Source organism: Electrona antarctica (genome assembly GCF_951216825.1).
Source record: "Electrona antarctica genome assembly, chromosome: 19".
NCBI classification, from domain to species: domain Eukaryota; kingdom Metazoa; phylum Chordata; class Actinopteri; order Myctophiformes; family Myctophidae; genus Electrona; species Electrona antarctica.
Genome location: NC_136800.1, coordinates 14,614,062 through 14,628,735, shown reverse-complemented (window position 1 = coordinate 14,628,735; position 14,674 = coordinate 14,614,062). Strand labels below are relative to the sequence as shown.

General features: G+C 40.4%; 1 protein-coding gene across 1 annotated transcript in view; it reads right to left on the bottom strand.

Annotated features, from left to right (window-relative positions):
- Positions 1–13,626, bottom strand: part of LOC306943863 (voltage-gated inwardly rectifying potassium channel KCNH2-like) — a gene marked incomplete at both ends in the record, with an annotated part of 88,940 nt that extends 75,314 nt beyond the window's left edge. The window contains 1 exon segment of the mRNA XM_079530374.1: positions 13,551–13,626. Coding sequence (XP_079386500.1) covers positions 13,551–13,626 — 76 coding nt within the window.
- Between the last annotated feature and the right edge of the window lie 1,048 nt (positions 13,627–14,674).

The window sequence follows — 14,674 nt, the reverse complement described above, 5'->3', positions numbered from 1 at the left end:
TATTTGTTTCTATTGAAAAACACCAGTAAAATAACGTTTATTTTATTTTATTTCATTCGAGTCACGACGAAGGAATGAGTTGAAATGCCATACGTGCGCCATGCGTATTGCTGCGGCCCCAATGTTATGGTCTTCGCTCGTAGCATTTTATTGAAGAAGAATTGAGTCGGGTGTGATACAGCGTATGAAAGCAAACTTCCCAATGATTATGGAGATGTTTTAATTTTTAAAAAAGGTTGAGAAATGAGCGATATATGACCCTTTACAATCTCAACGTTTGAACAAAAAGCCAGAAAGCCAGAAAGCTCGCTGTTGCCATGTCTCATAGAAACAAGTAAATAGGTCTATAAACATACTCCCAAAAGAATCGCATATAACAGGGGTCTGCAACCTATTTTAAATGAAGTGCCATGTTTTTATTTTCTAGATAGTGAGTCTGCCATATCAAGATTCCTTTTAATGACACCACATTAAAATTTCCAGCATATTTTGATTGTCCACAAATATAAAGTTCTTCCTTCTTTTTACATATTTTCTTGCACATTGTTATAATGATCATTATAAATATATATCCCCCTGCAGTCAGAGTTCATAGTTTTAATGAATGAATGTGATGCATTGTGAGCTGGTAGATCTGCTATTTTCAAAAGTAATCTTTGAAAAAAGTGACAATTGTGGAATATTTTTGAAAAATGTTATTGAAACATTTCAAAACACAAATCTGTCATGGGGGTCACTGGCTTAGTTGGGCAAATGCATTCATCTGGGGGTCCTTGACATGGCAATGTCGCTGTGTGAGCATCACTGGTTTAAACAACATTAGGAGAAAAGCCCAAATAAGCACTTTAGAAACAAGAAAAGCAACCACAACTACCAATATTTACAAGCAACTTTGCAGAAAAAGAAGCCGCTTATAATAAACAGCAAACAGACATGGCAACACTCCAGGCTCAAGTGTAAAATCAAACAGTGCTTTTTGCTTTTAAGACGTGGTCAGACCCAGGTGGAATCGGTATGCGCTGAGTGTTTTTAGGTCAAGGGGCTTAATAGCAAATAGCGCAAAGCGAAAATAATTAACATATGGACACTCCCCCAATGCTAAAATATTCAGGAACGTGGTATTCCATATGATACGAAAAGGCGCAGAGCGAGGCCAAAATCTGTATTACCGCATGGGTTTTTCGACTTGCTTAATCGGGCCCACAGTGTTGTCAGGGAGACAATCCTGAGGACTCTGTTAGATGTTGAATGTAGAGTTCAGACATGGTATGAACATCTGAATGGGCCTGTCACCTGCACATGTCCATCCCAGATGTACCTACATGTTGCCTTGGTAATACTGAAATGACCAGAATCTCATATTTTCTGGCTTTGCATAATGCTTGGATCATGTAAAAGCTGCAATGGACACATCATTGGAAGTGCACTTCCAATTAAATGCAGATATAAGTAATTTCGAGCAGGAAAATGTCCCTTAAAACGGAGCATGGTTAAGGGAGGGGGGGGGGGGGGGGGGGACAAACAGGAGGGAAGTGCTTCAACAAATCTGGCAGGTAGCTTGGAGACAGGAGCCTATAGTCAAATGTATATTGACAACACAGTTTAGAAAGCAGTGAGATAAAAACATCATGGGCACCCAGAGCTTGTACCTATAGCGTGTGAGAACGTGTACGTCACCAAGAGGGGGGCGGTGTCTGAAAAGCTTGGGACGGCCCTCTCGTGGGCATTACATTCTAGCCCACATCACTCAGAATAGAGTGACGGTGGTATGTATTTGTAAATATTAAGCTCGTTCTTGGCGACAACATAGTGAACCAACACCAGGGTGGATAGAAAGAACGTCGGGCCCAAATACATTACAAGGACAAGGAAAATGTTGTGAACAAACACGGCTGTGCTTAGATACTTTGTTGAACATTATGTCTCTGCGCCCGTGCGCCGATCCAAGCCATTCTACGTCTCTTTGTAAACTTGTCAATCTGGGTTCCTTGATGCTGTCTCCATGCTGGAAAGCTGAACATCTAATTCCGTTTTCTGGCTCATTTCCTCAACGTGACCTGCTGTGGCACTTATTTACTGAGCAAGTCTGCACCATTGTGAGGTCAGTTTAAAAAAAGAACGTATACAAGCACACGGATAGTCGCTCAATGTAAACAAACCAGACAAGCCAGCAAGTATGGCGGCCGCTACCACGTGACACATATGTTGACGCCCCCTCCAGGAGATTTTGGTACACCCTATTGGTTGGTTGGGCTGAAAACGGCCATAACCCCTTTACCCAAAACGTGCTGACCTCATCACATTTGTGATGACGCTATGGCCGTTTATAGCCCAAGGAGTGTTTTATGTGCAAAAATAATGCTTGGAATGGATTCAGAATCATGTAAACCCTCTAGTTTGACACATCACATGCTACTTGAAGCATAATGACATTTTGACATTTTTGCATTATAGATGTTAATGGTATGGTCACATATAAACCCCTATAAACCAAATTGCTCAATACCGCCAGCCGGTCAGCAAGTGGATTCATGAATGTATGTATGTATATAGACAATATTTTAGCCCAATAAAAACAACTATATACCAAATTTCCCACTCCGGACTACATGGTTAACTTTGCTGAATGGAAGTGTGTTCCAGCGAAAGGTTAACATTCTAATGGCCATCATCCTAGGACCCTGGGAATGGTGTGTGTGTGTGTGTGTGTGTGTGTGTGTGTGTGTGTGTGTGTGTGTGTGTGTGTGTGTGTGTGTGTGAGACACAGCTTGGCCTGTTGTAGCGCCACCATGAGGCTGATTTGAAAACTGTCAAGTGGCATTTTTTCAGCCTAGTGGGAATATGCATGCACAGTTTCACCGAAATCGGACGCTGCGTTGAGTAGTTGTGGCGATTTGTACAAAACGGGTACCAAGCGGGCTACTCCTGAAAAGTTTAGAAGCCAATCGTAGGCAATGAAGGTGGATTACATGACTATGGAGAGCATGTGTACCGATTTGCGTGCAATTTGGATAACATCTGAAGGAGTAATATTAGAAAATGTGTTTTACATATGTCGGCCTCCTGGTGGCGCTATAAAGAGCAGATGTGAAAAATTCCAGGCAAAGGTTTGTCCTTGGCCTCTAGGGAGTTGGCATACAAAGTTATCCACAGATCCGTGCAGTTAGAGGTAAAAACACTTTTCGGCCAGTTATAGCGCCACCATGAGGCTGAGTTGAAAATGTTCACGTGGCATTTCTTCCTCGGCCGAGTGGGAATGTGCGTGCGCAATTTCACGGAAATCACACGATGTGTTCATGATTTGCAGCATTTTTTTAAAACTGAACACTCCTGCGAACTTTGGAAGCCAATCTTAGCCAATCAGGATGGAGTCTGGGAAATCTGAAAGACCCGTTTGGTTGAATGGCTCTAGAGAGACTGTGTACCAATTTGCGTGATGTTTGGACAAAATCTGTAGGTGTACTGTCCAAAAACTTGTTTTGCACAAAGCGGCCTCCTGGTGGCGCTATAACAGGCCGTTCTGGAAATTTTGGGGCAGAGGTTCATCGTTGGCATCCAGGGAGTGTGTGTGCAAAATGTGGCATCGACCGGGTTAACAGTGGCGGAGATTAGCTGTTCACAGACGGACACACGGACGGACACACGGACGGACACACGGACGGACGGACGGACAGACGGACGGACGGAGTGCAAAACATACTCTCTCCCCATGCCTTCGGCCTGGTGGAGACAATTACATGTTGGTGGCCATGTTAACAGGTTAGAGCAGCCACACAGGCCACGTGACTCATTAGACGCCATCGGTTGTTGGACGTTCAGATCAATTCGAAGCATTGCTCCAGAAGCATTGCCGGCCCTAAAAGAAGTTATTCGGGACAGAATAACTGTGTTTTGGTTATTTGCATTGTAATTGCTTCATTATATCGGAGAGTGTAGAGAGACAGGAAACCGAGGGCAGAGAGGAGGGGTGACACGCAAGACGCCAGGAACCGTATTGAGACACCAGGTACACCAAATTTGACTTTTTTAAATGAATTGTATAGGAATTGAGGAATAAAACATTATCTTTAATGAACAGTTGTGACTGTCATGCACACTACTGACCATAAAGGCTACCTGGCAGCTGGCACCACGAAGAGCGTTACATATTCAGTAGCCTATTTTAACCTACATGAAATGCCATCCCCATCGGCATCATTTTCTGAAATGAATGCCAAAGGTTGAATAAAAAAAATAAAAAATCTACTTAACGAACGGCTCTCGCTCCATCCTGCTGTCCATCTCTCTCACTGTCAGTTTGGAGAAAGCTCAGGGGAAAATCAAACTCAGCTTAGGGCCCAAAAAGGCTTGGACTAGCCGTGACATACCCAAGAATTACATGCCCATTCACCCACTCTGAAGTTGGTTGACTGCTCTGTTCAAGAATTTGGAAGATTTTAAGTCTCTCAGACTGCTATTTCAGTTGTGAGGAGAAGTTAGGGGAGTTACATTTGTTTGCTTTCCCTAAAGAAGAAAGCAACAAATATAATTTCATAGTTTTAGTATTTCATTTCATTCAACAGCTATGTCGTGGCAGCGGTGGCCGAACGGATTGCGGAGCGGTCTTGATACCGGAAGGTCGCCAGTTCGAATCAGCGGTCCGACACGTTGAACCACTACGATGAAATGTTCTATCAGCAGGGCCTGGCTGGAAACAAGTTCTTGAGCTTAGCCCAGATACCCTGGGTAAATATAGTAATCATTTAATTTCATTTCATTTATGCCACGTGTTTGCTCGTTTACACCACTTCACAGAGGAATGGATTTTCGGCTACCCGGAGCAGAGAGGACTCATAAGCAGAAGCATAAACTGTAAGTAACAAATCATTGAAATGTTTGTCTTGTATTGATAATCGTAAAACAAAAAGCTTGTGCATACAGTTCACAGCAGACAACGGGTGTATTTAAAAAATAAAAAATAAGAATTTACGGCGCTATCACACAGTGACCAGAAGTCCAGGTTTGTTCGGGAGTGTCCCGGTTTTCAGTTTAAAGGCACAGTAACCGATGTGCTGTGCTAAAATAATTGCCCACATCCTGATGAAAAGACCTACAGTATGGTGCGGTGTGCATGAATGTGCAGTTCATTTTAAGGTTCTCATTTTGGAGGGTTTGAAAATATGGTCACCGTAAGCTGGTGATTTGCATAATAACAATTCCTTGCCCCAAGCAGTCAGACATGTGTGTTTATTTTCAACCATATCCATTAAAAATCACTGTTATTTTCACAGCTGCTGAGGATAATTGTCACCATCTCCCAAACACATTACCTGATTGCTTACAATTTAGTAGCAATTCAGGTAAAGCTACAGTAATTTGCTAAAAGCAAACAAAGCAGACATGCAGGATGCCAAACCTGACTGGTAATGTCTGAAAGACCAGAGAAGACATCATCAATACATAAAATAATAATACATAGCATTTTCTGTGTTATACATTCTGTTGAATGAAGGTGAAGGACATATAAATGTAGAAAGTATTTACTTTTTAAATTTTTTCTATTTTATTATGAATAAAATGTGCACTCTTGTAAATAGAATTAACATTTTTTTCCGAGTTGAGTGACTTATTGTTTTTAAACTGGGGGATCCCAATCATCCCATGTTTGTTTACAGCTTAACTACAACTATAATCCCTTTTTTATTATATGTATGTATTTTTTTATTTTATGCTTCACTGATGACTGCTTTATTGTTTTTCTTTTTATCTAAATTGTAATTTCTCTCTAGTCTGATGTGAGTTTAAATCTCTTGTGAGTGGTTGTATGTGACTCCCCCTGGGGATACAGTGTACAGTCCATCAATAAATATAAGTTTAAAAGTATAGTAGGGCCTATATCACCAATGAATAAATCTACCAACCGTGAATATGAATAGATATGCTACTGTATGTAGCTGACTATCAACAGTGTCAGCAGGCTTCAACAGTGAGTATCAGGATAATGTATTATCTATCAACAGTGCATATTATTGTATGTCCATATTTAAATCATCACATCACATCAATGCCCAATGTTACTGTATACGATTTTATTTGCCATCAAATTATTGGCTTAGCAATGCGACAAAAACAAACAAATCTCCATGGTTTCATGACTTCATGGGGTGCGTAATTGATAGAAAATAAGTACTTTTTTGGGTGAAATACTCCTTTAAGTGTGTCTGTAGGTGTAATAAATATTTAATAACAAGAGCTTTGACTAAACAATAACTACATTGGAGGCATTAAAAACACTGGTTATTGTTTTGCCTCCCATTTCCCTCGTTTTGTTGTCTCCACCAGGCTGAAGGCATGGGGAGAGAGTATGTTTTGCACTCCGTCTGTTACCAGCTAATCTCCGGCACCGTTAACCCGGTCGATGCCAAACTTTGCACACACACTCCCTAGATGCCAACGATGAACCTCTGCCCCAAATGTTCCAGAACGGCCTGTTATAGCGCCACCAGGAGGCCGACTTTTGTAGAATACATTTTTTGATATTACTCAAATTAAAGTCATGTGCTCAAGACAGATCTGTCCGATATTTCATATTCCATCCTGATTGGCTAACATTGGCTTTCAAAGTTTACAGGATTGGCCCATTTTGAACAAAAAGCTTCAAATCATGAAGCGTGCAATTTACGTGAAATCTTTCACAGACGTTCCTACTAGGCTGAGTAATATATCCCACCCTTTTCACATTGGCCTGTTATAGCGCCACCAACAGGTGGAAAATGCCTCAAATCATCCAATTGCCATCCAAGGCGTAAGAAGAAATGGCACCCTTTTCACATTGGCTTATTATAGCGCCACCAGGAGGCCACAACCTGACCTGCCCTGGTGAAGACCTGTGCCACAAGGGCCACTTTTTCTAGTTTCCACTGTGGTATATTTTAACCAGGGAGAGTGCATTCTCTCCACCGCATAAACACTCAAAATACTTAGGCTAAACGGAGAAGAAGTTCTGAAGCAGCAGACAGGCAGATGCAGATCTTTCAGAGTTCAGAGTTCCATTTTATTTGTCAGAGTACAGAGAGAGAGACAGCATCAGCCACCATGGTCCAGCCCCTCGGCTCCCGACCGTACAACACAAAATGCAGACAGTTTTGACTTCTTATATACTGTAGGCTAGTTACAACAAAGGGAAAGGCTCAGGTTCTCAGCCCCCCTAAACCAAGTGGTCAAACATATCTCCATCAGTGTTGTTTTCGTCGACTAAAACTAAGACGAAAAATGTTCGTCGACTACCTTTTTTCAGTGACGAAAACTAAATGGAAACTAAATGAAAACAAAGCTATTATGACTAAAACTAAGACTAAATATATTGACAATTTCGTCAACAGATAAAAACTAGTATAGACTAAAATGTTAGGAAGGGACTAGTGGACAAGAGATCCAGGATAAGTCATTTTACAGCTTGGTTGCATGCTGAAAATAGCAGATCTACAAGCTCACAACGCGTCGCAGCACGACGCGTTGTGTGCTTGTAGATCTGCTATTTTCAGCAAGTGTAAAATCAGTCATTACGACTGCATCAAGGCCCACCAAATTACAGTTTAGTCGACTAAATCAGCCGTAGATTTAGTCGACTAAAATCTTATGATATTTAGTCGACTAAAATCGTATGATATTTAGTCGACTAAAATCTTATGATATTTAGTCGACTAAAACTAGACTAACACTAAGACATTCCTGGTGACTAAAATGTGACTAAAACTAAATGGAAGCTATTCAAGAGACTAAAACTAAAATCAAAACTTCCTGCCAAAAACAACACTGATCTCCATATTAGGTGTGGTCACTAAGGAAGCACAGTAGGGCATCTGGCCATTTGCTCACTTCCAGCAAGCTAGATCAATGAATAGCTATTTACCATATAGAATGCCAGCTGTGGGGGTGCCTATGTGTCTGTTCGGACATGTCCTGTTGGTCAAGCAACTATAGTGTTGTTCTCTCGTTTAGGGGAAACAACAACTCAGTTTAATTTAGACTTTTGGCGTGGTTCATTTATGGAACAAATACACAACACCACCCAACAGGGATGTGAATGATGTAGTTTAAGAACATGTTGTCTCTCGTTATAACATCCAAGTTGTCCATGTGTGCCAAACTCAAGAGTCAGTCAATGACACAACACTGGTAACAGGATGAAAAACTTCCTCTTCCTCTGTTATAATGAGCAGGTCCATAGTATTCTCTGTAGATATTGACTTTTTTTTTTAAAGATTTTGGGTTTGGTTTCTAATTCTGGATGATGAGTCATGCATGTCAGTCAAGAGTGTTTGGCACTTCATTCAATCTTCGTTCTTACAACCATTATGTGGGCAAGATTTCTATTAATATTATTTTGAATAGCTACTGTCAAGAACTAACACTGTATAAATAATTATACATATCATATTCAAAGATGAAATGCAGAACTTATTTAAATGAATAAAATATCTTAATATATTATAGGTAAATAAAATACATCTGTAGTAGTTCATATTTGTTTCCTTTTCATGCGGTTAATTAAGCAACTCTAAGGTATATTAATGACATAGTATAGTTCAATGTTGAAAATGAGTGGTATTCCCCTTTAAGTAAAAGTATCAATGACGCAATAGAAATACTCCGTTACAAGTAAAAGTCCAGAAGTCAAAATGCACTTGAGCAAAAGTACAAAAGTATTGGAATCAAAATGTACTTAAAGTACCCATTTCAAGTTTTCAAATGTATCGCGACACATTGTGAGCTTGTAGATCGGCTATTTTCTAAATGTATACAGGGCTGAAGTAGGTAATGTATGTTTTGTAATAATAATACGTATTGTAATAAGTATTGGCAATTGGAAATACTCAAGTAAAGTACAGTACCATACTTTAAATGCTTAGTATGAGGTATAAAGTACAGCAGCCTTGTGTTCATAAAACAGAAAGATTGGGTATTGGGTAAGACTGACGTTATGTATCTTTCAGGACCTTTCACTGCTTCGTCTCAACCATTACTCAAGCTATGTCGAGTCCGCCTACAGGAAATACGTAAGCTGCGACCATGATACCCGTTTCTGAATTCGTCTATAGGCTATAGTATATAATGTATGATGAATAATAATATTTTTTGTGTACAGCAAATCATGCACATCGACTGTACTTTAGAGGATGGATTCCCAAAATAAAAACACAACAGCATAATTAGACCCCCTTTAATGACACGGTGTGAGCTGTTGAAATGTCAGAAGTTAACCCATTCAGGCCTGACGTCGAAATTTAAAAAAAAAAGTTTTCTAAATCATGACAATTTTCGGAAAGATTTGAGGCACATTTTAACGATTTAAAAAAAATAGCAGACCTACAAGTTCATAGCGCGCCACTCGGTGGCGCGCTATGAGCTTGTAGATCTGCTATTTTTCAATAGCTAAATTATAACATAATGTTTAAAACGCTAACGCTAACGTGACATGGATGCGTTCCAGGTATCAATGGATTAAAGAGTGACTCACAGCCTGTCCGATGTTACAACTTACATCAATGAGCCAAAAAATCTGTCTCACAGGATTGACAGAATGAAGGTTTTATTCGCCAAATACTAAATTTACCCACATTTGGCGCCTGGCAGGTGCTAATTTTAGTCCCTGGTTGACACTCTGCACCTGAATGGAAAATGTCCTTATTTATCTGACACACATAATTATGGTACCAGCCAAGGACACAGGAGCTCACATTATTGTTATTATGGACGACCCTAAGGGTGCAACAGTTAGTCAAACTTTGATTTAATCGATTATAATAATCCATTTCGTTAAGGTTATCGATAAAACAAAACCAAACTGGCAATAGCAAATCTACAAGCTCATAACGCATCATGATGTGATGCATTGTGAGCTTGTAGATCAGCTATAACACTGTGGTACAGCAAAGTCTAAAATAGGGCTTAAGTGGATAATCATATAGCAATCGATTAAAACTCAATTTGATTATTATTTTTTCGCATTGATTTGATGATATATATTTTAAATATAAAAAACACTTAAAGAATAGCTTATTGATAGAATTCGAATCACTAAGAAAATAATTGATAGTTTCAGTTGTAGACTACACATTGGACTCTGTCCATAACCTGATTCATCTGTAGGCTTATATCTCGCAATGGAGCCATTTCCTTTCAGCTTATCATCTCGTCAGATAGAAACCTTGCATGTCTATATTTCAACTTTTCTCATGAATTAATGCCCTACTTCATCTTAGGAGTGTCTCACAAAAGTAGTGAAAATAGCAGATGTACAAGCTCACAATGAACGTGTCACAATGCTTGGTATTAGTAGTGAAAATAGCAGATGTACAAGCTCACAATGAACGTGTCACAATGCTTGGTATCCAGTTTCCACTCGACCGCAATGATATACTGTAAAACACACCTTGAAACGGGACAGCGCAACCTTTGGCTGTACTTTAGTTTTCATCATCTTTCTCAAAAAACTTTTACAGCTGAGTAAGCCTTTTAGGCTTCAAGACAACTGACATCATTTCTAATAATAGGCCTACAGTATGTTGGTATTATATGCCACAACCTACACAGTATTGTTCACTGAGCAAAACATTTGCATGTTTTTTCACTTACAGTTATTGTAGCTATAGCTACTTTATCAGCCAGATTAGTACGTCTCTAAATGTTATGATGAATTGAACATGGTGGACCCTATTGTAAACAAGTGTAATGCACAGTTAACAGTTTTGTATTGAGTTGTGCTTGAAATGTATTGTAATTCTCCAATCTGTTAATAAATCTTCCAATCAATCAATCAATAGTATCAGCACTACAGGGGGTCACCAAGGCACAACATGCATTAGTGACTGCAGGTCTTATTACTGCAGCCAGGTTGATTTTGAGAAACTGGAAGAGCTCTGCTACGCCAGAGATCACAGACTGGACCCAACTTATGACGAAAACTGCATCCTTCGAATACTCAATTGCCAGGAGGAACAATGTCAAAGGGAAGTTCCATGAAATATGGGACTACTTTTATTTGTATATTAAAGGATGGTTGCATTAACAATTTGTAATTGGTAATACATTACGGATATAATCACTATTGTCAACAACAGAATGTGGAGGGGTGTTGTCCATTGGGGTTTTTCTTTTTTGACTGCTAGTTGTTTTGTTTTGTTTTTGTGTTTGTTTTTCTTGTCTCTTTCTCACACACACACACACACACACACACACACACACACACACACACACACACACACACACACACACACACACACACACACACACACACACACACACACACACACACACACACACACACACACACACACACACACTCGCTCGGCTATGTCTATAGCTCCAAGCATCACCCACATAATCAACCTCTCCATCAAACAGGGACAGGTCCCCCAAGATTTCAAACTGGCCAAAGTAACCCCCCTGCACAAGAAAGGGAGCAAATTAGACCCCGGCAACTACCGCCCTATTTCTATTTTTAGCTCCATCTCGAAAGTGATGGAAAACAATGTCTATGAACAGGTTGAAAAGTATCTTGCCACAAAATAATGTATGTACAAATTTCAATCCGGCTTCAGAACATCCTACTCCACTGACACATGCCTGCTCTATTTGAGCGACCACATCAAACACAAGGTGGATGCTGGCAAATACTGCGACATGGTCATGCTGGACTTCCAAAAGGCTTTTGACACCGTGAACCACTCCATACTGGTTAACAAGCTAAAAGCAATTGTTTTGATAGAACATCAGTGAGCTGGATTCAATCCTCCTGTACTTGGAGGGGAGAGAACAGATGGTGGAGGTGAACGGAACACTGCCCCTCCCCCCCCCCCCCCCCCCCCCATCCCAGTGAGCTGTGGCATTCCACAAGGAAGCATACTAGGGCCTTTACTGTTCCTAATATATCTAAACAACATGACATCAGCTTGTGACTTGTTCCTGTTCGCAGATGACTCAGCACTGCTGTGCTGGTCTCGGACAGGAACAAACTGCAGGTTGAAAAGGCCCTCAGCTCTGAACTCGGTAGAATCTGCACCTGGCTTGCTGATAACAAACTATCTTTACACCTGGGAAAAACGGAATCCATTCTTTTTGGATCAAATAGTAATCTCAGCAAGGCAGATGGCTTCTTGGTTAGAGTGGGTGACAATATTATCACACGATAAGATGAAATTACCTACCTACTGTAGGTTCCATCCTGGAGGCAATCTTTCCGGTGATAAAATGGCCACCAACGTAATCAAAAAAGTCAACCAAAGAACAAGATTCCTATACAGGATCTCCTCACTGGTCAACAAAAACACCTTGAATACCCTAACAGGAGCCCTCATACAAGGTTTCTTCGACTATGCATGCAGCTCTTGGTACCACAGCACCTCAAAGGCCAATACCACTCATTTTCAACATTTTACTATGTCATATACCTTAGAGCTGTTGTGTGGAAATAATAAAAAAAGTCCCCCCATTCTGTGTTTCCTAGAACTGGAGGTCTGAAAAAAACATTAACATGGTGAAGTACATCTTGATCACATCATCAACATCATCATCAGTCTAATTACTTTACTTAATTACATTACTTCCTTAATGTCAATGAAGTCCACACCGACAACACCAGAGGGAGTTCAACAAACCATGTGCAACCCAGATTCGGCACAAACAAGGGACTAAATTAATTTCGCTCCTGCTATGCCACAGAAATGTGGAACGACCTACCAACTGTCATTAAGACATGTGAATCCCTTGACTCCTTCAAAACCTTTAACCACTCTCAAAGGGCACCTAAGGACGGCTGCAATTCGAAACTGGTCCATGTAAAATCTGGACCCCCCCCCACCCCTTTTCCCCCTCACTTGTATATGTTTTCCCCCTTTTTACCTCCTTTATGATGATTTCCTGTTTTTGGCTATATAGAAGTGTATATTTGTACGTCTCTATGATGAATTGAAAACGGTGGACCCTCTTGTAAACAAGTGTAATGCATTATGGTTTCGTCCACTCACAGTTAACAGTTTTTGTATTGAGTTGTGCTTGAAATGTAGCCTAGGCTACTGTAATTCTGCAAACTGTTAACTTCAATCAATCAAACAAACACACACACACACACACACACACAAACACACACCACGAGTCACGACATCCTTCCGCGGTCCGCGGTCAGGTCAGGTGTTGTCATCTTCACCACAGGAGTTGGTTGGCACGGCAGCAGTGATGATGACAGGGGCTCAATTGGGGAGAGGGACTCTGAAGTAGCCTATAGCCTCAACGAAAGGCTTCTGCAAATTTGCTTCTGCTAATTTGTACTTTCCTTACAGCAGTTCAACTTTCGACTCAAGCTAAAAAAGCAGAAGCCCTGCAGTTGACAAACACATTATTTTCGTTGCGGGTTTTAATACCATATCTCATGCATTTGACAACTCGAAGCACCAAATTCACAAAATGATAAACCTGGACCAGCAAAGTTCAGTAGCTCTAATTAACATGTCAGGACTCAGGAATAGCGCCTGTCAAACAAACAAACAAAAAATCTGAAACATTCGTCTTACTTTGTCCCTCGAATTTCCGGATGATGGTATCCAGGAAGGTGTTTTGGGGAGCCACGTGTCCCCGTCTCACAGGCATGGTTCTTCAGTTCAGACAGACCCCGCCGGGTTCGGTCAGCCCGTCCTGCTGTGAGTTTGTTTAACCCAATTCTATCAGTCTCTCTAAAAACTTGGACGTAAGACCGGTGTGACCTTTAAAATGGCTGAAATACCACAGCTGTGTTGTTCGCCAAGGACTATTTAACCTACACACACAAGTCTCTTCTTCTGATAATAATAACAAAAGTTGTGCAGACTTCGTTTCCATCATGTTGTACAGCTGTGTGGGCTCTGTCGCCTCCTCCTCCTTTTCTCATCAGGACAGAAGCATCCATCCATCAGCGAAGCGAAGCCCCCGCCCATATTCACAATACTCGTCCCTGATTGGACCATGGCGACAGGTACCTGCTGTATTTATTATTATTATTATTTATTTTATTATTGTTGATGAATGCATAAATCAACACATATATGAATCTTATTCATATTGGCAACATTTTATTTTATTTTATCAAAAATGTTGGTGCAGGACAGACAGGCTTTCCACAGGCACCTACTAGTATGTTTACTACCCCAAAGTGCCCAAACTAGATATCTCCCCACAATTTAGACAGACTGCGACACCTGCTGGTGTAATTAGTAATGATAGGAGGGGGGGGGGGGGGGGGGGGGGGTGTCATGGTGCGTGTGCGTGCGTGAGACTGATAGAGCGACAGAGAGACGTATAGAGTACATTATGCGTGGCATAATATTGCCACACTGTCTAATAATAATTATTAATAATATTATTATAATACATTTTATTTGTAACGCACTTTATATTGGAACAAATCTCAAAGTGGGTCTATTATCAGAATCTATTGATTGCAGTGATATTGGAGACTGTATGGGTAGGCTAAATACTAAATAGGCACTGACTGGACTATGGCCATTTTATAAGATATCGATTTTTTTTTCTTCATATAAAGCTATTTAGAAGTTTGCCTGCTGATACTGTAGATGTTTTGACAAAACACTGATTACACATTATTTGACTGATCGGTTTGAATAACAAAGGCCTTTTTTATAGATTTGAAACTCAACACAGA